Source organism: Corvus hawaiiensis, chromosome 6, assembly GCF_020740725.1.
Source record: "Corvus hawaiiensis isolate bCorHaw1 chromosome 6, bCorHaw1.pri.cur, whole genome shotgun sequence".
NCBI classification, from domain to species: domain Eukaryota; kingdom Metazoa; phylum Chordata; class Aves; order Passeriformes; family Corvidae; genus Corvus; species Corvus hawaiiensis.
The window spans coordinates 41,951,264-41,978,357 of record NC_063218.1 but is presented as its reverse complement, the minus strand read 5'-3'; the positions used below and the strand labels follow the sequence as shown (position 1 = coordinate 41,978,357).

Genomic DNA, 27,094 nt, shown 5'->3' with positions numbered 1-27,094 from the left:
CCATCTGATACGGTGAAAAGTACTTAAACACTGATATTGTGTGGATTAGCAGTAACCTGACATGTATGGTTGAGATGATCTTTTTCTAGGCAAACAGAACAAATCCTTGCTCTGAATTTCTCCTGGCTGAAGCATGCATTCATCTTACCTCTCAGACTTTCTGGGTCTGACAACCATTGTGGGTTTGGAACCTTGCTGTCCACTGCATTGGTTTCAGTGGTTGTCTTATGATATAATTCTTATCCTTTGTTGGATAACATCATAATTGAAACAAATATTATTGTAAATGTTAGCTTACCAGTTTTGTTTGTTGATTAGGTACTTTTTTGCAGTATTTTATTACAGGAGATTCTTTGGAGATCATACATCAAGGTTAAAATGTACACATAAACATATATACGTAGAGCTACATATACCTTTTATATAATTTTTTTCAAGTTGAAATAGGTTGTCTGCTTTTAATGAGTAAAATTTTCCCTATGTGTATTTTTTTGCTTTGTTTCTGGAGGTACTTCTAGCAATACATCAGCTGGGGAAGAGAGGAAGTCTCTTAGAGAGAAGTCATTAGCTTTTCAATTATATAAGAACTCATATTTGATAGTGTTTTCTTCCAGTTTGTACACCTATCATGGACATCACATAACACTGTCATGAAGAGGATAAAATACACGTGTTTTAGTTTTGGAGACATCATCTGCTAGGATCTGTAGCTGGTATGACCTGAGCTGTGATTTCCTACAACACAATTTTATTTTGCTCAGTTTTTTATCAGACAGTACATGATATAAACTGGGAAAGAGATTCATTGGTTTGAGCAGAGCTTGAGTGTGGGAAATCAGAATTAACTCTACTGTCCTACGTAATACCTGATTGCACTGAGATCTCTGGAGATCAGCTATATTAACTTACGCTCTTGTTGTTCAAACTTGCAGAACAGTTTCCTCTCAACAATTCCCAGTCCAGTTTCCTGTCTGTCCTCACAAAAGAGAATAGTTTCTGTGCTTGTAGCCTAGTCTACACTGTTGTAAAAAATTGATACATATTTTTCAATACTTCATGTACAGCCTATGTCCCTGAAAACCGGATACTCACATGTGATAGCTCTTACAAACTGCAACATTCTGACCATCAAAACCAGCCTCAGCTAAGTGAGCTGCTAAAATTAATAGCAGTCTGGATGAAACTTATGTATCTCTGGGATTGCTGTCTTGTCTGTTTTCTGCAGTAATGTTGTCATTCTCATTTTCTTTGAAGCTTCCTTGAACCGTCCCCCTCTCACAAATAGTTCCATATGGAGTCTGAAACACTGGCAGAAGTGCCCAGAGGCGAGCTGATAAGCAGCTTAGCTGCACAGCTACTGATCCAGCAGACTTGATGCTGCATCCTTATGCTTTCATTTTCTCTGCATCTCTAACCAGCACCCAGGTAACAGCAAAGTTCTAGAAGTGGAGGGGAAGAAGCAGATGCAATAGACCTGTATGATAGAGAGTAAAATTTGAAATTTTGTCTTGCTCCTGAAGAGTGAAATAGGTATAGGAAAAAAAGCAAAACAAAACTTTGCTGGTATTACCTTATCCCATGCCTTGTATAGTTTCCCTTGCAACGGGTTTTTTTTTTTTTTTTAAAGCTTTGCTCTGAAAGCCCATTAGTCCCTGGAAACATGTTTCAGCACTGTAGTTGATATATAAATGTCTTTAACTAGCATGAAGGTTTTCCTCAGCTTATATCTCAGCCTCTGTACTTTTTTTTTTCCACTCTCTTTTTGTAAGGTGAATCTATCTGAATATATAGGCATCTTGTAAATATTTTTCTTCACTTAATACCAGCATACTTAGAACTCTTTTAACATGGATAGACTCATTAAGACATAGAATAAGGAACTATAAGTACTATCTAGTGGGAAAAGAAGACTTACTCTTCTGTTTATTTAGGTATTCTTTCTCCCTGAAGAAATTTTAGGTAAGGAGTTTATTTTCAAAAGAAGGCTTTGTGTGCCTGTTCCTTTTTGACTTTGTAATACTCCCCATCTCCCAGAAATAAAACTTCTGAATTCATATCTATTCTGGAAGACAGGATGACTTTGTGTGCTCTGATGGCACAAGGATGAAGAGCTGGTGTTCTTACTTAAGTGTGGGAATTCTTTTCATCCTGGTTTTCTAGGGAAACGTGGGTATGATCACATACAATGTGCATGGTCATTTCTCTTCTGATTTCTGTTACTGCCCAATTTAAACCAAACTTACAGAGAAGTGGAGAGGTTGGAAATAAGAAATCCCATAAAGTTAGGTACCTGTGTAGGAGTTAAGCACCCCAGAATAACATGGCCTTTTAAGAGAAACTTTGCAGCTTCAGCTAACAGTCATAGAAAACCACTTGCATTTATCCATTATGAATTATCCACTTTGGAAAAGGTTTTACTTGGAACTGGCACACCTTAGGCCAGAGAAATTTAGGTACAAAATGGCCAAATGATAAAGTGATAAATTAAATTCTGTATACAAAGGGGTATATATGCAATTTAAACCAGCCTTCTCATAGGCAGTTAGGGCCTCTCAACTAGCTGCAATCACTTGGAAAAGAATTCTGAAGAGCTGTAATAAATAGTTAGGTGAAAGTATAAAGTCCATAGTCAGTTATATTAAAAAAAAATAATACAACGAATTTTTAGAAAAGAGGTAGAGAACAAGATGGAAAATACTATGCCACTATGTAAATCTGTTGTGTGTCTGCACCATGAATAGAGTCTGTAGTTATGGTTCTCCCATCTTAAAAATGATATAATAGAACAAGGGTGATCAAAAGTTTCAAGAGAAGAGTGATTAAATAGCCTAACACTCTTCATCTTGAAAATGAATGATTGGTGATGATGAAGCAAGAATATAATACAGAACTATAAAATAAGAAGGTAATGAAAAAAGTGAATGGATATGACTGTACATAGTTTGATACATTTTCATTTGATGTCTCATTTACTTTTATTATTTGGAATCTGGTCTAAAAGAATAAAAAAGGAGATGATCTCACAGAACTAATAGGTAGTCTGTGGGAATCACTGCTTCATCATTTTGTGTGAGTAAAGGGGTTTTATTGACATAAAAGGCAGAATGAAGAAATCCAGAAAAGGAAAATCTGTCAGTGATGAATGCAAAGATATACCCTCTGGCTTAAAAGTTCCTGCATTGCAGACTTCTGGAGGTTGGAGAGTACTTTGAGGTAGGGGTGGCTTATGCCTGCTGTGTCTATGGGCAGGGGGCTCCTGAGGTACCTGTGGAGCATTGTCAGAGGGAGAATATGGGAACAGAAGGCCATTTGGTCAGGGCTGCTGCAGGCACAGTGATGTAGCTTCAGGACTCATGTTTACAAAAGACTTTAGTATTATATTGCCCTGTGTAATAACCTTGTCAGATAATCAGTGTTTTTTAAAATGCATCTTGACCTCACTGGCTGCCAGACACTTCAGTGAGAGACTGTTGAAAGTGATGTATAGCTTCCTTCTTTGGATGAATATGTAATTCACTTTCCCAAAGCCCCACAAGGTACCCTCTCAAATAGTGGCCATGTATCATTCTTGCTTTCCATTACCTGAAGTTTTAGGTAATCACAACCTCTTGTGTTTTTAGCCTGTGTGGACAATTAAAGGCTAAAAAAGGATGTAAATTCAGTGTAAAAAAAGGTACATAGAAAATATGTAGCTTACAATGTTTGTTCCCACAGCTGGGATACCTGGACAAGCTGTTGCGGTTTTTCTTGTGCACATCCCATGTGCCTCAGCCCTGACCTGAAGAAAAGTTCAGTCTCCAGGTCAAACAGAGCTGAAGACACAAGCGTAAATCAATGACTTGTTTTAGTGCCACGTTAAAATAACATGAGTGGCTGGCTTTTCTGACCCTCCTCCCTTTCATTTAATGTGCTTCTTTGGCTCCTCTTTAAAGAGGGCTCTGTAGAGTAATTTCAACTCCTATCAGCTTGCTGACAGCTATATGAGCCTTTCTGCTGGCTCCAGGCAATCACTGCCGGCGTGTGAAACATCCCATTCTTGCAGTGAAATGGTCTTGGATAGAGTTAAAGCAAATGGGTGGTGGAGTTTTCCTGTGGGTGGTGCAGCTTACATGAAAGAGATGGGATTTAGGTCTTGTTAACCAATTAAACAGAAATTCATTTCAATATCTGGACACTAGATGCTCTTTGAGCATACTTAGGTTTTTACAAGTCCTTTTAATGAGAATATTAAACTTACAGCTGCAGTTCTTTCCCTGACAGGGGACAGCTTCTGTCTCTGGGTTCTTTAGAATCATCATTATCAAATTTAAGTGAACTTTCATCTGTCTGCCATTTGTAGCATTTTAAGGAGTGCGACTGCAGAGCCTAACCCTGCTTTAATCCTCCCAGAGTGCTTCAGTGAAGCTCCGGGTCCCCCATAAATGTCAGGCCTGGACAATTTGCCATATTATCAGATGCAGTGAAGTTAGTTCCAGCCCTCTCACCCCTCCCCCAGAGGAAAGATTTGTTGCTGCAAACAGCAAAGGAAAGAAAAAACTTTTTCCTGGCTTGCTGCCAGGATCACCATGGGAGTTGTAGAATCCTTGGCATTTATATATGAGACTTTCATTGCTCCCCACTCCCTTCAGTTGTTGCAGAGTATCCTTATCCTAGATTTTTTTTTTCTTCTTGCCTGTCCTGCCTTGTTGTTTTTCAGAATGAAGAAAACTGTCTTCGTGGCATCTCTGAGAAAGAGCTCTGAAATTTGAGACCAATCAGCACCTCCATGAATAATTTTTATGGGATACATTTGGGCTGGTTTTGTATCTACATTGGCAGCTTCTAAACAATAAAAGGTTAAACTTGACTGTAAGAGGAAAATTATGCTATTTTAAGATAATTTTTTTTTGTTTTTCAGATCAGATTTTAAGAGTCTGTGTTTTAAGAGTCTGTATCTTGTTGCACAGTGGATTTTTGGTACTTACCCTTTGCAGATTGCTATACACAACTTGGATAGACTACAGATAAACCAGATGATCCAGAAATTGGAAAGGCATGTACTTTCAGAAAGATATTTGAAAATATTCTGTCATGCACATGAAGCAGTTAGCTGCAGACAAATGGATGATTAAGCATATCTCCTGGTGTTCCACTCTTTCTTTGTTACTCTGTGCTTTCCCTCTGCTGCTGTACAGTTTGTACTGCATCACATTCCTTATCAAATTTGCTTGCTTTGCTTACCCCCTTTAATTATTGAAAGTGTTACAACTTTAGCATTTATCTATATAGCATAAATACTCTGCATTGCTGTAGTAATTTGCATGTGAGTATATTGAAAAGAGTAGTAAATACACCTTGGTCTTGTATCCATTTTGTATTATGTAAATAACTTGTACAAGGTCAAATCATAATATTAATAATGGAATTTAGAAATCTGCGTCCTGTTTTAATGACTATATCAAATGCATCTTACAAGACAGTAGGAAGACATTTGGCTTTTACATTAGAAAGGTCTTATATTTTCTATAGAAACAATTTGCTGCTAGATAATCTTTAGACAGCTTTTCCTTTAATCTTTGTCTGTAAATTATGCAGATATATTGAATAATTTCTTAGATGGCTGAAGGTAGGAAAATTATGTGTCTCTTTTACAAACTGAATAGTGGGCTGTTTTAGGAATATACTGTAGTGCCCCTTAGCTTGCAAATGGTGTACTTTGTATCTGGAGTTTGGCTTCTTCCTTTTCCTTTCCCCTTTTTTTTTATTAGCAACAATTTTGAATGCTCTTTAGAAATTAAAATGGCACCTGGCATTAGTTGTCTTTGAATCCTGGTGAGAATCCTGATTCTGTAGATATGCTATGGAGAGAAGCGTTGTAGAGGGTGTGCATATTCTAGGATGCTAATATTGGAGTAGGGAATCATGGATAGAAGTTGTTAGATTATGGTTAAGATTAAGAAGTACGGTTTCCTGTAACCAGACTCTGGTAGTGGAATTCTGGTCCCAGGGGGTCCACAGAATCTCTGTTCCCCCCACAGCAGTCTACCATAAATATGCATTCCAACACTATAGCAAACAAAAGCAAAACATATCAATGGTGCCCTTTGTGACACTGGAAAAAACTTTCCCAATCCTGATTAGGTCGTGAGGTTAAGCCTGAGCATGAGTACTGTACCCATTAAGCAACTTTCTGAAATGCTTCAGTAAGATTCAGCACCAGCCCAGGCCCTGCACTCTTCCTCTCACCACTGGTTCAGTTTCTGGTCTGTTCCTACCTAGTAGTAGCCAACATGTATCAAGGGGAGAGGGAAAACAACTCTATTGTCACATTTTTTAATTGTTCAGGTGAAGCAAAAGATTAATACATGATAAAAATGCAAATTTTAGTGGAGTACTTCCCTTTTTTTTTTGTAGCAAGGGCTTATTACATAGGCTTTAATATTTATCTTTGATATTACTTCTCTTTTTTACAAAATTTGGCTTTATGCAGTAAATAATAGCATGCTATTCCAGATGTTTACCAAGAAGAAATGAATAACTCTTGTTGATGTCTATCAATGATTTTTAATGTATATTTATTTTCAGTCCTGTTTTGTTGTAGTGTGACTACCACATAGTATTATCACAACCAGCAGTTAATACTCACCTTCCCCATTTCATCAGATAGCCATACAACCATGTGCAGTTTGAGCCACTAAGGATGAGGTATTTTTATATAGCCCAAGCTAAGACAGTTATTTTTAAGATGTGGAGGAAAAAAGCAGCACCATGTCCTAAATGGAATTTTTCCAGTAGATGTGGAAAAAAACCTCATGACTGCCGGTCCTTCAGCTTTTATCCTCAGAGAAGTCAGTAAGATATATTTGTATTCAAGCAATGCTGGCAGTAATGTCTGTGGTTAAAGTTGTCCAATGTTGAGAACTGTGTGTATGGGGGTATGTGTATTATGTTTGTGCTTATATAAAACAGAGCTATATAGCTTACAGGAAACTGAGCAAAACATGCCTTCATCAAAAGGGCAAGTTCTTCCTGGTATAGAGCTTAAGCTCTGAAATTGAGGTATGTGCTGATTTTTGACAGCTATAATATGGTGGTAACCTTACCTAGAGTTTTTTTTCTTCCTTCAAAAAGCTGTCCTTTCATGTGTGTGATTGGCACTGAGCTTGCTTTGTGTTTAGCTTCTCTAATCAAGGGAATTTAAGCTTCTATTCTCCCAGCATTAGTACAGCAGTCATGGGAAATCTCAGACAAGCCAGATCTTATTGCAGCAGTTGACACAAATAAAAGCAGTTGTGCTTTTATTTATTTATTTTTGATGCAGGATGCTGATTAAAAGTTTCCAAGCATCCTTTAGCTATGTTATAAAGCCAACCAGCAGAGAGCAGGGCAGCTGCCGATGAAGGGAGATGCTGGTGGACACAGGACAAGATCACAGTGGGAAGCATCAGTGTGTGTAACTCAGAAAGCTGGGAAAGGTGTAAACAGATCCCCAATTTATCTATAGAGTGGGCTCTCCAAACACTGTTTTATTGGCCAGTGGCTCCTGCTTTACTAACCTCTAACCTCTGCAGTACTCAGAGGTGCTGCCCACCAGCCAGCCTTGTCTTTGAACCTCCCTTGGCTCCTGCCACCTCAAAGACTTGCAGTCAGATTCCTGTGTTTTGCTTGGGACCTCACCTCTCAGCAGGATGCCTGCAGCAGGGAAAACTGATCTACCCTGAGAACATAGACATATTTGAAGGCAATACCCCTAGGACTAGAAACCTATTGCTTTCGGTTTCAGGAGCTGTCCATCACTTGTCAAGAAATGTGGATAAAACATCCTCCCACCCCCCAACTTCTGGTCATGCAATAGTTGAATGTTCCCTGCAATTACATACACATATTTGTTTTCTGTTGTTTTCCAGACTGCTGTTGAATCAGTGATAACACAATTCTAGCTCACTGTAGGTCTGGTTTTATGTTAAAGGAGTGTGTGGAGGACAGACACCATGATAAAGATGATACAGGTTCAAGTATTTTTGACTTCTTCCCAGGTTAGGTGTGCCTGCCACTTCCTTTATGGTAATAGCCTGGTGAAATTGGAGGAATTAGGGAGCCACAAAAACTCCTGGAAACTGGAGGGAAGAGAGTGGGCTATTTTTTGTGTTTTCACATCATTATCAATGACTATGTAGATATAATGATTTATCTGGAACCTAGAGTAGTATCTGTATTTCTCTTTTTCAGCTGTGTTATTTCTATGGTGTCAACACATGCCATCTGCCTGTAAATAGGAAGACACAACTGAAAGCTCTTTGGGAGCAAGGGGAATTCAGAAAATGGTAGTAATTTTTTATATCACATGTTTTTAAAGCTGTAAATGCTACGTGAAACTTCAGGGTTTTGTTTGGCTGGAGGTTTTTTTATGGTTTTGTTGCTTTTTCCTCTCATCCTGCTGCTTTTTTTTTCTGGCTCTGTCTCCATACTTTGCAACAGTATTTCCAGCCAAAGCTGAGAATGGGCTGGTTCCTTGCTGCTCATAGTGCTGGTATCTGTTTGTTGGCTCCATAACTGGAATGTATTTTGACCATGGATTTGTAGGGTGCCAGGACAGTAAGTTAGGTTTCCTGGCTGGTGCAATGTTGCCTTCTGCAACAGAGTTGCTAAGTTGACATACTCATTAATCAAAGAAGCAAGTTTGAGGTGCAGAAATGTATGGAGGGAGGGGATAGCACCAGTGCTAAGTGATATTTTTATCTATTCAAGTCTTGTGTTCTTGCTATTCTTAGAATTAAGTTGCTATCACTAGGACAAGGAATAGCGGAAATCCATATTTTAAGGGTAAAGATAATGCCGGATTTCAAAACTGTATAAAAAGTTGCCACTTCATGGGAGAGAATGAGAACTCTTTTATTGAAAAGACCTTCTTTTGTGTCATATATTTAAGCAGAATAAGGCTCTTCATAACAGAAGATGAAAACCTTAGAAAGACCAAAGCAAAAAAAACCTTCAAAACCCACCACCCCTAAAACAAATCAAAAAACCCCTCAAACTCCCAATATTATGTGGAAGTGTGGAAGCAAGAGTGAAAATGTTAACTTTAACAGATATGCTTCTAAGAACCATTCTCATGTATGCACAGTATGTATTGTACATATGGATTGCTACAATTGGTGTGATTCTTTTCAAACCACCAAGGAGGAGAATTTGAGGAAGGCTGCAGTGCAAGAAGCTTAATTTTAGTATCTGAGCTTGCACTAACATTTTCTTTTAACTCTTCTAAGAGTCAGCAAGTAGTCTCCAGCAATAAAACTGAGAGTGACTAGAAGTGAGTTACTCCCAAGTGGCTGGTGTCTGAAGGGTAAGATTAGCATTTTGAACTCTGACCTCTGTCCCCTTATGAATTGGCAGCTTCAAAAAGAAAAAGGAAAAAAAGAAATTTGGATAATGGAAAGATTCAGTTTTCACTCTCTGTTGTATCTGAAGGAGGCAAATGTGCTTGTTTCATAGCTGAAATTACTGCAGCAGAGAGTATTGAGCCAAAGGATTAAAGCCACTTACTGCTTCACTTTTGAAGAGATTGTTTTGGAAGCTGAATTACAATAACCAGCACCATGAAAAGTCTGTCTAGAATCTCTTTCTTAAAATATTTGACTGTAATGATACAAATTATTGTTTTGTTTGCTCATACTGCTGAAGTATCTTGTAATTAAGGAATATTCCTCTACAGGCCACTCATATAATCTGTATAAATGAAATCGATGAATTGAGTATTTTCAGGGCTTTACTTGAGAGTCATGCATAACTCAGGAACAAGAGTTGAAAGATGGAATGAAAGTTCAGAAATAATATTAAGATAATTACATTATTGTCAGATTACTATTACATTATTATTGTCAGGTTACATTAGAAGCAAACCTTAGTTAACTGGAAACAACAGTATGTGCCCTGCATTGTTCTACTGCTCATTCCTGTTTTTTCCCTTGCAGAGGAACTTCTGGTTTAAAGTTTAGATAACCCTGATGCTGAATTATGGATTAGTGTTTATCTGAAGTGATCAGGGGCCTCCAAAACTTCAATTACTTGCTTACCTCCATTTTTTTAGCTGTAGAGGTGACATGCTGATGTTCTGAGCACTCTTTATATACTGCCTGCACTACTGCTTTTCTTGGATAGGCCTGCAGTGAGAACCACATGCAACACAGACAGTTTAGGTTGAATTTGAAAGATGCTTTTAGTCTGATATTCTAGAAAACATAAAAATCAGACAACTTTACAGTTTTAGGCAAGTTAGCATGATTTTACCAATATTTAATTGATTTAATGGATTAGCTTTTAAAATTCCTGCATAGTCCATATATGGGGATGAGAAACCAATTTTTACTTTCAGACTGCAATTTCTAAAGAGTTTACCTCCAGTTTCAGGTAATTGTACTGGCACCCCAAAAGTGAGACAGCTTTTCAGAGCACAGCTCTCTAACTCTTATTGTTATGGCTGAAACACATGAATTATTTTTGAAAAATGTAGTGTAGCCTACATTTGTGTAGATTTGTGTAGCCTAGATTTGCATTTCAAATCTTCACACCTCCCTGGGAAAAATGAGACAACTTCAGGTCACTATTGAAAACAGAACTTTAAGGGGAAGAAGGACCATGACCTACAGCTAGTCACTTATTTTATCCTCTCATGCTCCCTTACCAAGAGAAGAGCAGATTTATCAGAAGGTATTTTAAGGTAGTAGAGCTCTAAATTTCTGCCTGAATAGCCCTATTTTTTCCTGCACTGATTACAGTGAGAATGAGCCAGCCAGCTCTAGGTGTGTTGAATATGATTGAGTGATATTGCCAAGGTTCCTAAACTAATCAAACATTTTTTTTTAATCTCAAACTCTCACAGTTTTCTAGAAACAACAAAATACTGCTGAATTCTTAATAGTATGAGGTCTTCTTCTTTCTTATAAGCCTGTGTAAAAGACCCAAAGATATCACTGGTTTTAGCTGGCCCAGCTGGTATCATCTTTGCTGGAGAACTGCATACTAAAAGAGTATGTAGTAGTATGATCAGCAAGGAAGCTGTTGGTACAGGGAACCAGATGCAGGAACAGTAAAACAGTACAGAAAGAGGGTGCAGATTACAATTTATAAGCAGAAAAATGTGGGAACTTGGGGCTGTAGGGTCCTCAGTCTGAACCCAAAATTTGTTTTGGGAAACTTTTTATAAAATGCATATTGCTCCAAAAGAGAAACTTACACTCTCTTCAGTCCCATTTTGCAGGAGAGGTCAGTAGGGCTCTTGAGAACTCAGGTTTGCTATCTGACTATTCTATAACATCAGCTACATTCATATGCATTTTTAGTATAGGGCAAACATACAAAAATTCAATTTCTCTTGAACCTCAGTAGCCCATTTAATCCTCCTGCCCAATGCAGATAGTTTGGGGGGAGGGGAGGTTGCCTGGGACCAATCTGAGTAGTTGACTCGTGCTGTCTCTCATACCTTAGAAAACGTTTGCTTTGTTACAGTATGACATAGGACTTCAGCAGGTCTTTGTGGATGCTCTTCTGTATCCAGAGCTGTCAGGTGCACAGCTGAGCTGTAGATATTTACTGTAATATTTTTTGTATCCCTGTTGAAGGTACACATTTTAGCAAAGGGTTACTGCAGTCAGGTACTTCAGTTACTTAGCTAAGTGTTTTACTAGTTTAAAGTTTCTATTTACAAATAAAAGGAGAAGATAAATTTATTGGGTTTTTTTTTCTATTCGTCTGTCCATCCCTAAATTTGAAAGGTTTAGAATGTTTAAGTCTCACAGCATCTCTTTGAGGTCAATATTACACATACTGCTGAGAGGCTGAAGCAGAAACAAGAAATCAAATAAATGCCAAACTTTTATCTGTAAATAAGTAAGAGAACCAGGATTAAAAGGAAGATCACCAAGTTTCCAGGCCAGTGCTGTTGCAGCAGGTAGGCCACACTCTTTTGCTTAGATAGACTTCTCTAATCCAGCTGGGAGTAAAAACCAGGAACACCAAGAGTCATTAAGAAGGGAAAGTATTTAAGTAGAGTCACCATAGGTGGTGTGAAAATGGTTGTATTTCAAGGCCTTGTAAACCCTTTCAAGGCATTTTGGGAACACTGAACTGCTGCAGTGGGGCAGAATCTCACAGCATCATGGCGCCTGACCTAAAAGTTGAGAAAAGTGGTGGTTTATGGGCAGTTAAATTTTACTACTCTTTTGTGAATTTTGTTTTTTTCCCCTCTTGCTGCTTTTACCAACTCCCACCAAATCATGGGCTGTGAAAAGACAGGAGGCTAGAAAGTTCCTTTCATGGACTGTTTTCCCCTGGATCTAAATGTTACAGAAGGTAGTCCTTTCCTTGCCTTATACCCAGTGGGTTTTTTTTTTTTCACAAACCAATCAAAAGATTTACATTGATCTGTCTTGCACTCTACACCAGAGCACCATTAGTGGCATTAACACTAGAACTGATAAACATTATATTAATGCATTCTGTAACCTGATGCTATGTTGGCTTGTAAAGAGCTTGTAAAGAGATGCTGGGCCCCCCAGTGTGTTTATTTCTAAGGAAAAAAGCACCTTACCTAAATAAATCTTACTTTCTATGAGTAGGCTGCCCTGTTGCTGCATGCTGCTGCCTGTTGTCTGGTATTAAATAAGTGCAAATGCTCCCTTCCCAAGCTCTTTCCTGTGCTGGTATGTGCTGAATACTGTCTGTTTAGTTTCTTCATAGTCTGATTGAACTAAATCCTGGAACTGAAAACAAGTGGAATTGAACTTTGGGGCTGGATGCTTCCTTACTTGGTTTAAGGAACATCTGTCTTACAGATATTGCTTGTCTTTCTCAAGGTGTGCATGTGTATTTGTAGAGATAAATTAATAACGCTACATTATATTAAGAAATTTTGGCCTTTACAGAATGTGATAGGTTTTTATGGCTCATCTAATGAGGATGCAGCAGTTGAAAGTGGGGCAGGAGGAAGGAAGAAAGGAAGGGCAACAATTTACAACTACTTACTGGCATGCCTGTGTTTGTGAACTTGGTCTGCAGCACTCACTGCTTGGCGAGAGGAGAGAATTTGGTCTCCAATTCCTTCAGTCTTTGGCTTCCATAATGAAGTTGTCATGGCTTTGTTAAATTTACTGCAGGAATTGAATTCAGATGAATTAATTTCATGGGCAATCTATTGTGTAATGAGAGTTTCCAGTCACTTCCAACCCATTGGGCAACCCAATAACATAATGTATTTCTCATTGTCAATCAAGTCATACAGTACACTAGATTTGATTCTTCAAAACGTCGGTAAAATTGTTATAGAAAGTAATGCTTTTCTATCTTTCATTTTGGATCTATCCTAGATTTTCTCTTTATCCAGAAATTTAGAAGAGAAATTACTATTCTTTCTGCTTTCAATTCCTCGTAAGCCATACAGGTTAATGTACATTGCTCTGTGTTGTCTTGGCAGTTACATGAAGTAGATGTTTGATCTCTGTTTACCACCTAGGTTGCCCATGGCCTAAGCAATATTTAGGTGTGTACAAAGCTAGCATTCTCTACAAGTCTGTGTCCACATAGTGTGCTTCCTTAGAAAAATCTGGAAACCTCATCAAGCAGGTTTCTAGAGTACGAGAAGCTAATTTCAGTTCAAGTTTAAAGGAGAAGCCTGACTTTATCATAGTTGTAGTCTGTGTGTAATGAATGCTATGTGAAAGCTAAGGTCTGGACTTATGTATTGTTTATTTCAAGATCCTGAAAGGCATTCAGGTAGCTCTAATTAGTGTATTACAATTACCATACCTTATAAACATTGCTTAGTATATTGAAGTTACTCTTGAGTTTTCTGGATTCATAGATATGGAAAAGAGAAACAGAGAGCTCAGTAAAGCTAGGTAAGAATAATAACAAAGTTGGCACAGGAGTCTGTAACAGAAACCTTTTTCTTTTGTTGTTGTTACTCTCTCCTGTACCACAAATTTGTTCATGGGATTTTTATCCCCTTTATTTCTTACATTCCAACATAAGCTTTTCAACCTCACCACGAAGAGTAGAAAATACATTTCAGATGGAATCAACATACATCTTCCCAATAGAAAACTTTCCCAAAATATTTAGTAACTCAGCATGTGGAGCAGCAGACACTAGCAAGCCATGTTAATCAGTTCTGCTTTATAAAAGCAAACAAGGTGGGGAGGAAGTAATGAGACCCTGAAACATCTGTTTGGGGACTTCAAATCCCCTTAGAAGGTTTTGAGTTCTGCCTTAAAGAAACACAACTCCAAAAATATTACAACTAACTGTGGGAACATTTTATGGCTCTTTGCAAAAAATTAATTACATAAATATTAGTCTATAAAACATAAATTCCCTCTGCCCTCTTCTCCAGATTTGCTTCTGGTATAAAGGTGTGATCTTGCCTGACACTGCAAACATTCTTTAAGCAAAGAGAAGCTGGATCAGATCCATCCTAGTTTTGCTGAAGGAAGAAAACCATCTTTGATTTTTATGATGCTAGATAATACTAGATATTACAGTATTAATAAAGAACCTTAGAACATTATAGGAATGCTGTCATTTAATAACAATGGAATACATAATCTTGTATTTCACACTATTAGTAGTTACTTAATTGCTTATATTGTTAAAAGGTTACATTAAATAGTTTCTCCTTCCTACTTAGTGTTGCTTACAGCAGTTGTTCTAAAATAAAATTTGGAATCTGTGTTCTTACTTCTGTTTATTTAGCATACTTGAACAGAGAAGTTAGCTGTTCTGGTCCGTTCTAATTCTTAATCTGCTTCTGGTTTTCTTTTTAGATAGGTTGCTGCTGAGTTCTGGATAATACATTTTTCTTAAGGAATGGGGCATGGGGAAAGAAATACTAATGCTTTTGCTTAGCATGTGGAATTTGCTTTATTTAGTATATTTTTATTTATTCTTACCTGTTTATATAATTCTTCTGCTTTTACACTTGAATGTGGTAGTATTTTTGTTTCATGTTCTTGGTAACCAGCCTGTTATCCAGCTGTTAAGTCCTACCAGGAAGAGAAATAAGAGAGGGAAGTGATTCTATTCTAAACTGATGTTGCTTTGCACTCTCTCTGGATGACAAGCTCCAGAACAGTGTCATTTTGGACATACCCATCAGTGCAAAAATACTTGATTCCTTCAAATATTCTCATTCTGTTTACTCACTTGCAAAATAATGCTGCTGCTTCTTTTTATTGGCTGTGAGTCCTTTTAGGGGGTGGAGTTGAGTTTGAAGCCTTCAGGCTTTATGGAAATACTCTATCTACAATAAACATGCCTCCTAATTTAATTTCCACCTGACATGTAGACTGCATGGAACAGATTGTGCATGGCAAGCCAAAATTGATTGTTAAGCACTGGATCTGTGCAATGTGAAAGTGAATTTTATTCTCTTTACAGGCAAGGTGGTTCTGGGAAGCATATTTTCGATCGATGAAAGCAATTGCTCTTGCTACCCTTCAGATTATCAATGATAGAATTTACCCATATGCTGCCATTTCTTATGAAGAATGGAATGATCCCCCAGCTGTGGTAAGTTGATTTGTTTGATTTACTCATAAAGCAAATTGTGGATTTGGTTTTGGTTTTTTCCTCGTATAAAAGGTATGCACTATGAAACTTGGTAGTAATTCTGTGTATGTGAGTTTGTGTGTGTATGTGTTGTGCTGGTAACTTGCACAGATGAAGCTAATATATTTTATGACAATTGGCAAAATAACTAGCAGTTCATTTTATGTCCTGGCACTAAGATGAGAACTTTTAAATTTGCTATTGCACATGTTAAATTGCTTCCTTGGTTATTTATTTATTTATTTATTTATCCTTGATGCATACACGTACACACACACACACACTTTATTTCTATTGAATTCAGGGAGAGTTTGGAGCACTGCAAGTATTTGGGCACAGTCTGTATGACTGCAGAGAAAATAGTGGAAATGCTGAAGATCTCAAACAATCTGCAAGGATCTTTCATATAATTCTGTTGAAATAGCTAATTATTCCTATGCCTATAATTTTCTCCATGTTATTTCTTAACAATTTATCTTATACAGAAACTGATGATCAAAGTTTTGCTGATTTTTTTTTTTGGGGGGTTTTTGGTTTAATTTAAAGTTTCACTGGTTGAACTCACTTCTGTTAAGAAAAAATGGTGCAGTATTAATTAACCTCCTGCACCAAGCAGCTGGTTCTGATTTTTGACTATATAAAACTCTGTAGATGATTTTCACTCATAATCAGTTAATTTTCTCTGTGTCAAAATATAAAAAATAGTGTTGTTTTACTAATAAAACCAAACTTGTTAACTGTCTTGCTTTATGATAGTTTAGAGAAAGAAAGCTGGGTAGGAGTACTAAGGAGCAGAGTGTGTTTTACTTTGAACTCTTCCGGCCGATGGAGTGTGAACAATTGCTGAGGAAGAGTTAGAAGCTCATTGCTGTGCTTCAGAAGTTGTGTTTCCATTGCCTAGCCAAAGGCATTAATAATCTCCTTTTGTCATTTCTTGGAGAGGAAATGTGGCCCTGGTCAGTATTTAAGGAAGAAATTAATCTGCACAAGTGTGTACTCCACAAGAAGGGAATCAGAACATCTTAACACCTTCACAATTATGCTAGCAGAACCAAGCACCTTTAAACACAGTGAAATGAAGAAAATTCTTAAGGATTACTCAGTCTTTAAAGGGAACCTAAAAACATTTCCTGGATTCTCTCCTATACTTTTTTTTTTTTTTTAAATAAATGCACTAGTCAGAGTTCCAGAGTTGTCTGCTGGTTGGGCAGGAATAATCTGCTTGAGCCTGAGTATGTGTCTCATCTAACTCCTGCCTAATATCCACTCACTGCACTGTTACAATTTCTAGTAAGCCTGGATGAAACATTATAGTTGAAAGGACTTACATATGTACATTTGAGGTAGCAGAAAATGACAACTGTATCCTCTAACTTTGATAGGAAGGCAAAATAACTAATGTCCTATATGCTTCTCTAAATAAACTCCATGGCTGAAGCTTTTAAAGAAAATGATTTCAGGTCAGCCTCAGGGCCAGGATATAGCTAACTTAAAATAAGCACCTGTGAGTTAACATTAATACTGCAGTGAAAAGTGTTAGTAACTGGGTGTCAAAAATTCTTATGTTGCTAGCCAGAACTAACCTCCAGAACTTGCCATGTGTGTTCTGCCTTCAAACTCAGCCGCCTCAATACCCAGTTCCTTTAGCTCTGCTTGTTTTTCCATGTGATGTTGTGGTCAGTAGGGATTAAGTACTCTTCTGTATGCTTTTGTTCCTGTTACGTGGTTTCAATAGGAACACAAAGGTGCAGAAAGAGTATGTAGAAGCTGTAGGCACATTAACAAGAGGTGCAGAGGTGCAATCACTGTTTTAAGGGCTTACTGAAATTAGCCAGAAATTTCTTTAATCAGTACAAGACTGTTTAATAGAGCTCAGATTCCTGGGCTCTGAATAGTGAGGTTTTGAAAAAGAGAGCACAGATTTGCCTATAGAATATCCATACAGGAAAATGCCAGCTTTAAAAGGTTTATGAACTTAGTTGCTATGACAAATTCACCTTTCTAACAGAAAGAAAAGCTTGCTGTGCAAAATCATTATGCAGAGAAGGATACTTAGAAAGAACCCTTGGCCATGGTTGCTTACCTGCCTGCCTCCTTTGTTTAAGGTGCGGTTTTTTTGTGTTGCTTATAGGGGTTCATTTTACTTAGTATGCCACTAGGATCCTGAGAAATAACAGAAAAAGTTTGGTAAAATGTCCTGGTTACTAGTATTGTACTGCTCAATTGTTACAACTGCTTCAGGTGTTAGATAAAGCAGTATAACCGTTATTTCTACTTTGACAATTAGAATGGCTCTTAACTCTCCAAGGTGCACATTACACTTTGTATTTTGTTGAGCTATTGTAGCCTCAAGCGTTTGCTCCCAGAATTAGATTCATCATCTGATTTCAGTCTGTTTTCTCTGTTTTTGTATAGTTCTGCCATTTAGTATTTTGATTATAGTATAATAGAATAGATTCTATTTTGAGTTAGCAAACACTTAGCAGATGGCAGCAGTAAGTATCCTAGATAAGAGATTTTTAGAGGTCTCAAATAGTCAATTAAGTTAGTTTGTAACAGCAGCACATATGAGGAAAAAGCTGAGAAAGCTGCATCTTTCACAAAAGGCTGCCCCAAGTTTGCAAAGTAGGACTGGTAGGCTTCTCTTTGCTTTTCTTTGAGCTTGGATACTTCAAACTAGGAATTTAGATGTATCTGCAAGCATAATAATGGTTACATTGTTTTTACTGCAAAATTTCATTGATTTTTGTATCTGAGGGGATGGCTTTTACCTTGTACAGTCAGCATGAAAATGATACTTGCTTAAAATTAGAGAGGCATACTCATGGCTAGATCTGCACATGGATAAGCTTTATTCCTGTTCCTGATTCCTTGAGATATTTCTCAAGTCTCAACACAAAGAAACATCAGCCCATCTTGTGTAGAGTTTGTAGTTTCCCAAACACTTTAAACTGCTGTAGTAGGTACTGCTGCCCAAAGAAGCAGTCCTGCACTCTTCTACAGTTGGATTACAGTTTCCTCTTTCATGTGCAACCTTCTTTTTGGTTTTTCTGTTTCACTTGCCGTGAATTAGCCAAAATAATGTTCCTCATATAAAACTTACCAGGCAAAAGAAAAAAAGAAAAAGAGAGTGGGGGTGTGTGCAAGAGAGGGACTGGGTGGCTTGAAGGCTGCTTTTCTTGGCATTAGTTTGCCTTATATTGGCTCAAAATAATAGTAAGAGTGTTGCCTGAGTATCTTCACCACAGTGTCGATCCAGCAGTGGTACAGGAGGGTGTTTTTCCAGTAGGGAGTATAAGGTATGCAGAAGATAAATGCATATACAGTTAATTCCATACTTAGTATATCGCACAGGGGAAGTGATCCAAGCAGTTTTATGTGCTTTTATGGGCTGACTGAAGACTGTTGGCCTTTCTCAAGCAAAAAAAAGTTATAAAGTGGATTATTTTTCTACTTGTTCACTGTCCTGTCGAGGAAATGGAAGACTAGTAGCATATAGTATGTTATGGAATAATATTTTGAATAAAAATGCACTATGAGATATTTCCTTCTTTTAATGAAGAGGAGCAAATGATACTTTTGGGGACTGAAATTCATTGCTGGACCACTTGAGTCCTTTATGTCTCATACAGTCTTTTGTTGCAAGCATGGGAGTTTAATCTCTTTTGTATTTTTTGGCCCAGTCATTATCCATTAGGTAGAGGCAATCGGTTATGTCCAAGTAAGCCAGAAAATGAGTGATTGTACAGTGCGCATTTTGATGGTTACCAGTTTGGGCTGGATTAGAAATAATTACTTGGGCTTGAGATGTGATCTGTTACCTCCAATTAAGTACTTTGTTATGCTCTAATAGACGTAAATTACTTCCTCACTTATGCTTCATTGTAGATTGTTTAAATTCTCCTCTTTGCCTTATACCTCACTAACATATATGGGTTTCTGAAAAATGAGTAAGACAGAGTTTTTTCAGAATTCTTCAGCTGCTTTTGTTGAAATTCTTTCAAGCCTGTTTATAATGTAGACCTATGAAACATTAGATGGCTTTTTTTGTCAGGGGCTGCTTTTGAGCTCTGACCTTGGATGATACAGACCAGAGTTTAATAATCACTTGAGAATATCAGTATGCGAACAATAAACATACCAGATTTCATTTCTTCCAGTGAGGCAGAAAACAGCACCATCATTTGGTGTAAACTAAAATAGCAGAATTATCTTAGTGCCCAAAATGCCATTCATTTAGCAAAGCCTAAGTAGGATGTTCGTTTACAGAATACTTTGTGGGTCCTGCCAATTACTAGGCACTTGACACTTGTTAAAAAATTAAACTATTCTTAACCTCTTTGACTAGTATTTTATAGTCCTCAGTCTACAGATAATGCTACTGTTATAACTGTGCTTCCCTCCTAGTACCATTTGTCATCTCCAAAGCATTAAGCAAATATTAGCATACACTTTATCTATGAGATATATATATGTAAATGAGAACAAGCTAGCACTTTTCTGGGCAGTGCATATCTGGTATTTTTTCCATTGAACAATATTAGATATCTGTTCCTGCTGTAGTTTCCAGCTACTTGTGTGATAGTTTCAGTCAGCTGGATGAAATCTTGCTTTGTTTATTATGTTAGAAGATAGGTATTCTTTTTTATATTAAATAAATTTCAGTTCATCGATTCTTTTTGGTGTTGCTATTATGTACAGGTTGAATATCCCACATGTATTCAGCTGTAAATATTGGTATTTTTGTGTGTGTGTGTGAAACATGATTTAACAGTTGGTTCTTTAATTTACCTGCCCAGAGGTTAGGATACTTTTCTTACACAGTGGATTATTCTACAGTAGATAGAAGTTCCTGTCTGTCCTGTGGCTAATTATTTTCATGAGGAGGGTTTATGATCTTCATTAAAACATGAAATGATGGCCGCTGCAACTTGGTTTGTGTTTCTGTTGAGTGTAAGCACTTTGGTTGGCTCAGGACAAGTAGGGATGGTTAATTCCTTTGGTTTTGCCCTGTGACCACTTGAGGATGGGAAGCATGATGAAATACTTTCTCAAAGTATTGAATAGAAACTTACCATAAATAATTGGAGAAAAATAGAATAAATCAAGGCTTTTTTTGGTCTGGTAATTCGTAATTGAAACCACATTGAGGTTAGATTGATTTTAAGAACAACCCAGCTGAAAAAGCCTAAACCACAGTGGCAGGGGATATATCTCTGTTTTGCTTAGATGTATAGAAGAACTGCTTATCTACTAAGTTCAACACACTGCTGTCCTTACCTCTGTACTTTTAAAAGACAGTGAATTATTGTTCAGACTGTGTAGTTTCACTAATACGTAGTTAACAACAAGCAGGCTAGGTGTTGAAAATAAAATGGTGTCTTAGGGTGAAAAAGGAAAGGACAGGGAGGAAAGCTCACTGTCTTGTTCATGGGAGCAGTGAAATTTTATTCTTAAGTGCTGTTGCTGAGTTTTCCCACTAAATGATAGCTGGGAAGTTCATGATTCTTCTTTAACATGGAACATCTTACACAGCCTTGTTTTCCCAGAAGCCATTCTGTGATGTAGTTTCTAATGTGTCTACCGTACCTTTTTCTAGTCTCTTTCAGTAGTGAACAGCCAGTTAAGAAGTTTTGGGATAGGACTGAGTCTTTGTTATCTCTGGTATTTTACAAGTATCTTTGAGGCTCTGTAGAATTTAAATACTGAGGTTGGCCATTTCTCAGTCCAGTTGTGTTCATTGATGTCCTGAAGCTTCCACCTATCTCCCTTCTGTACCCTGCTAAGAAAGGTCTGTTACAAACTCCCCTGCTAAGCTGAACCTGAAGACTTCCCATTGAGTCCAGTCTGAAGCCTCCCACATAATGAGAATTCAGCTCCCTTGATACCTTGTCCTTAATGTATTTATTTTTCCTGAAGTGTAGTCAGGTTGTTTTTAATGACCAAGAGGGAGGACAATATTTGATCAAGCTATAGTAGAGGAAAGTGACTTGTTTCTAAGGCATTATTACACACGCACACTTGTGCAAAGCATGCACAGGACAGCTGCAGCAGTCTGAATCCTTGTGTACATCCACAACCATTCCTGACTTCTCCTCTCTTCCAGCTTCAGGGTATTCCTAAGCCTGTCACTCATGTTCCACTATTTTGGATTTTCACATGAACTGCAAAGAGCTGTCAGACAACTCAGACTGCGAGACTTAAGTGATATGAAATTACTCTTAGGAAACTAACATTTGAATTTGATCCTTTTTGCTCATAAAAATGATTCACAGCAAGTAACCTATTAATCTTGGATTAATTATCCTGGCTCTTCTAATGATATTAGCTGGGAGGGTGATAGAGAAAGGTTGTCTTATCCATAGCTGAGTGTCAGCACTTTGTCAAAGAAAGGTGATGGATGATCAATGTACTGTTGCTGTTTGCTCTCCTCTCTGAAAGTGAAAGTCTCTGTGAATTTCCATCAAGAATGTTAATAAAGATGGGAATGGAGCAAATGTGCCTTCATCACTTGGTTGCTTGAGCAGTGACTTGGAGAACCCATCCCTATGTCATTAGCCATTTCATGCTTTGCTGCCATAATGGAGATTTAATTAGGTTGCTGTTGTATTAATTGCCTGTATGGTTTGCTTTTCCCAAGCAGAAATCTGGAAGACTTTAGCAAATTATGGAGGCTTGAATTTGTCTGATTTCCTGCAGAAAGTGGGGTCAATAGGTCTCAGACTGTAGACACACTCTTCAGGCAGGCAGCAGGGGGTTGGCTCTTAATGGCACTTGAGAGATGCTTAATTGCCTTTTTGAAATGTTTTTCTCAAACGAGAGGCATGGTTCTCCCATCCATTAGTGTGTGTCTACAGGCTTTTCCCTCCCTCCATCATCCTTTAGTAGGTGCAGGAGCAAAACTTCCTTAAAAGTTGCCTTATTTTTCCTAAGTTATGACCAGCAGGGGAGAATTTTCATGCCTTTCTGAAAGTAGTAGAAGTTGGGATTTAAGGAATGTACCTAAAACGTAAGTTTATAAGAGAAATTCATGACCATTTTAGGTACCTATGTACCTAAATTATTGTACCTAATAAATAGTATGTACCTAAAAAGCACATAGGTACATACTATTTATGTATCTATGTGCTTGCACATATATGCATGATTTATTTCTTTCTGTAAGTACCTAAAATAGCCTTAGATTATGGAAAAGGAATAATCCTTTTCAAAGGATATCATAGCAAGCAATTTGTTAGGAAGTGCTGTGGACAAAGAGAAAAGGTTTCTAGAAAAACTTCAAATGGGTGCCATTAATCTAGGTAGCAATTCTCACCCTTAAGTAATAAATAGAACATTGTCTGCAGATGGCTCTACCAGTTATTCCTTCTTGTAGGACAGAAACATATTATTTTCTTGGCACTCTGATTATGATGTTAAACCTCTGTTTCAAGTATTAATGAAAAGAGGTTTCTGAGAGTTGTGTTAAGAAGCTGCTTGACATTACCAGGGTCATTTGGATAATAGGAGTCTTGGGGTGGGGGTTGTATGGAAACAAGTGTGTAGTAAAGCTTTAATGAGGTGGATTATGCTCTGGTCACATTCAGATTGTGATTTGCTGTAGGAATTACTGAAGCTGCAGCAAAATCAGAGGGCTGTCCCCATCTGCCGCTAGTCATCTTGTACAACTAGTAAAGTATGTACAAAAGCTTTAATTTTAGAAAATGTAATAATCTGAAGGCAGATTTTTCTCTGCACATATCAGTTGCTGACATAGTGGATGTATATTTTCTGAATTACTGAGTGTGCTTTCGTGGGTAGCCATGCCCCTTTCATGAACCAAAGTTCCATATTGTATCGTTACTGTTTCTACATTATCCTATTATTCCTCTTGGGTAAAAACTAGAACTTTGTGTTTTCCATTAGGATCCTCACAAACAGTTTAAGATGAATGCTGCTTTTACCAGACCTGATAAAGTGTGTGTAGCTGAAGGCCAGTCTGTCTTTCCAACTATTTCAGGAAGTCTACGAAAACATATTACTCCTACTGACAGGTCCTTGCTTGGAACATACTCTTAGACCATCCTGGACAAAAGAGTGTGCCAATTCTCTGCTTAACTTTTCTGCCTCACATATTTATCCTCTCTTCAGTTTTGATTTGTTCATAGAAGGAAATCATATTCACATCATATTTTTTTCTCCTTTACCAAAACGGTCACAATGTTATGATGTCTTTCAGTAAATAGGCTCTTTATTCTCCTCATCGTAGAAGCCATTCTAGTTTGAGGTGTCTAACCATTAAACACGAGGAAGGCAATTGTTGGGTGTAGAAACTAACCCAAAGACTGATTGGGAAACAGAAAATGTCAAAGTTTACTTCCTACAAATATGACCTTGTAACTCTGAGTCTGTAAAACTTTCATTACTCCTTATGCAAGCAGGCTTATGGTATGAGTTTAGCTGGAGAATTTCACAGTATTTCTGTAAACTGCTGGAAGTTGCTAACCTCTTATGAGTGTTCATAGTTTTTACAGGCTAGGATTCAAAACTTCCTTGCAAAACAGCATCACTCAGTCTCTGCTTTCCCAACTCCCCTTTTCACCTCGTCCCAAAGGGTTTGGTTTTTCCCTTTGCTTCTCTGTCCAACCCCTGCTTGGAACATCAGTTGGAATGGAAAATTTGAGACTAAAATGCTGGTGCTTTCATTCTTGTCAAATGGTCCCTTCACTGCTTCCCTCCCCCACGCTGTCAGCTCCAAAGGAGGTTGGCACATTCAGTGGGAATTTAGTTGTCTATCTTGTCTTCTGCCATCTGGGCTGGCTTCCCTATGCTGACAGTGTATTGAAGTAAGACCTTTAGAGTCTTAAAAGGGATGCCCTAGTTAAAATTCACAAGGAGCAGATAACTCTCTGAAGTTCATCCTTGCATCTCATGTCTTTTAAAATTTTTTTTAATGTAATAGGTGGGTTTTTTCCACCATTGAACAAACTTTGTGGAAGCCAGTACATTGTTCCTCTTCGTACCTGCTTTTTCCCTTTTTGCTTGGGTGCATGTTTTATGCCAAGTTTGTGGGTTTATTGCTTTAGTTTTATTGTAGTTAACACTTTTTCACTCTGAAATTGTAGTGCTGATTAAGTTTCTCTTTGTTTATTATTGAGTCCTGACTATAATTTTAAATGTCTTGAAATAATGATTAGTAAATGAGAATTGAGCCATGCTAGCTGGGTTCAATTCACCTTGGTTTTTCTTTTCTACAAATCTATCTGCCTCTTCCACTTTATTTTTTACCTTAACCTCTACTTGTTTGCAATATTACAGCTAGACAAAAATGAAAAATCAAATAAGAGATTGGAGTAAAGGTTTTGAGAAATTGCTGAAGTCAGGAGAGTCAGCCTGTCTGATCTGAGCAAATTACAAATCTGATGGTTAGTGCCTGGCTAAATGGATTACTCCCTGCTGTGATAATTCACTTTAATCAAATTCTTTTGCTGTTTTCTTGTTTTTCTTCACAGAAATGGAGCAGTGTGAGCAACCCACTCTTCCTTCCACTGATCCCACCTCAGTCCCAAGGTTTCACAGCCATAGTTCTGACCTATGACCGGGTGGAGAGCCTTTTCCGAGTCATCACGGAGGTGTCTAAAGTGCCTAGTCTATCCAAATTGTTGGTAGTCTGGAACAACCAGAATAAGAATCCACCAGAAGGTAAAAACCCATGGGAGGGGTGGTGGAGGAAGGTGAAACTGGGCATAGCATGTCTATTGACACCTGTTACAGAATGACCTTTTTTCTACATCTTTTATATTCAAGAAGTATTTTGTGGTTCTTTCAAAATAATCGGTTTGGATTTTTTGTGACAAAGTGCTTGAAAGTGAAATAAGAGAAGCCAAAATAGATTACAAGGAAAAAAGCATACTTCTGAATCAAAAAGTTACAATATTACAAAAAAATTTCTGTCCTTAACATTTTTTGGGGGAGTAGTAAGGAGAGGCCTATTTTTGATCTGTCAATACTGCTGCTACTGGACAGTTTCTAGAGCAAATGTGGTTCAAAGCAGCAAAGTAGTTTGAATGCTTGGAGCTATAAAATAAGTGAATATTTTGATTGATGGAATGAAAACTTGGGACATTGCATGTGTCCAAAATGGAGTTTCCATACCACTGGAATATCTTGTGAAAATGCTAACTCTTGCCCACTAAGACAATACATAAGTGCCTGTTTTAAAATATTTCTCTTTACAACACATATGATATACTATGCTGTTCTTTATAGTATTTGAGTGAGTCTGTTGTCATCTGCATGGTTTTTAAATACTTTTAAAATTTGTGGTTATTTTAAAAAGAGGACACATTCACAGATGTTTTCCTAAGTTATTTGAATGTGTAGATTTTTGGAAGAAGGTTTGGTTTCAAAGGTATATTAATGACTTCAATGTGAATTCAGTGCTGTAAATCTCTCAATTATTTGTTTAATTTTCAGTAGCTGAGGTGTGCTTTGCAAGCCTGGCATACTGCTGTATTGTATCCCGTTGTGCCAGGACGTCAGTCCCAGGCTGCCTAGTCCTCACAGCTTGCTGCCTACAATTTCAAACCCAAGATCCTTACCCCATGTCTTTTTGACTCCTTCCATGCAATGTCATTGCACACTCTGTGGGCTGCTCTGTGTCCAACCAGCTCCCTTCTTTCCCATCCCCAGGCTGCCCGCCTCATGAGACCATGCTGCTCCTAATCTTCTCCCAGGTCCTCAGCTGGAAACATTCCATTTTGAAATCACCATGGAGTAAATGGGAGGTCTTGCCCCATGGAAGGGAAGCTAGCTAGGCTTGGCCTTTGGTAATCCTCTCCAGTGCTAGACAGACTCTCCAACACTGCTCATTTTATTTCCATGCTTACTGTCCCTAGGGTGACCTTCTTCAAGTTCTGAACACCACTACTAAAATCCTGAGCATTGTGCTACGCAATTAAAGCCTCCTTTTCTCATTCTGGATTAAATACTATAGCTACAGTAGCTGTATATGAGCCTGGTTCCCATGTGCTGTACATATGGATCTGTCATTCTCATCTGAAAATGTGGTGATTTTGTGGGACAGGAAATGTTGCCTTCTAGGAATACGTGTTCAAAAAAAATGCTGTATTGTGGAGTCTTCTTCAAAGTGTGTTGTTAGGACTCCTCACTTTATAATTCTCTTTCCAGAGCCTTCAACTGCTGCTGTGTTCTACTCTTCAAGGTTAGTTATTCTGCACAGCAGCAAGATGCAGCATAGAAATTAATCCCTGACCACTTGTCTCAATTTACCGTCTCCTAAGAACTTCTCAGAGCCAAGCTATTGCTACCATTCACTTTGCTCATTTGCCATTTTGGCAACTTGCTCCAGTTTAAAGCAGAGTAGCTTTATTGTTTGCTTTAAACAGTGTTCTTTATTACTTCTTGGCTAAATACCTCAAGTTTAGTAATTTTTCACATGTTTTGTAACCCTTTAGAGTAAAAATTGTCGTGTATAAATTGGTAACAACTGGAATTTTTGCAGTAAGCAGTTCTT

The 27,094-nt window shown here is 37.8% G+C and overlaps 1 protein-coding gene across 2 annotated transcripts in view; it reads left to right on the top strand.

The window, feature by feature from the left end:
• Positions 1-27,094, top strand: part of EXT2 (exostosin glycosyltransferase 2) — a 73,409-nt gene that overhangs the window by 17,625 nt on the left and 28,690 nt on the right. For both annotated transcript variants that reach the window (XM_048307130.1, XM_048307129.1), the window contains exons 8-9: positions 15,409-15,540; positions 25,071-25,260. In XM_048307130.1, the coding sequence (XP_048163087.1) occupies positions 15,409-15,540; positions 25,071-25,260 (322 nt within the window). The remainder of the gene's footprint in view (positions 1-15,408; positions 15,541-25,070; positions 25,261-27,094) is intronic.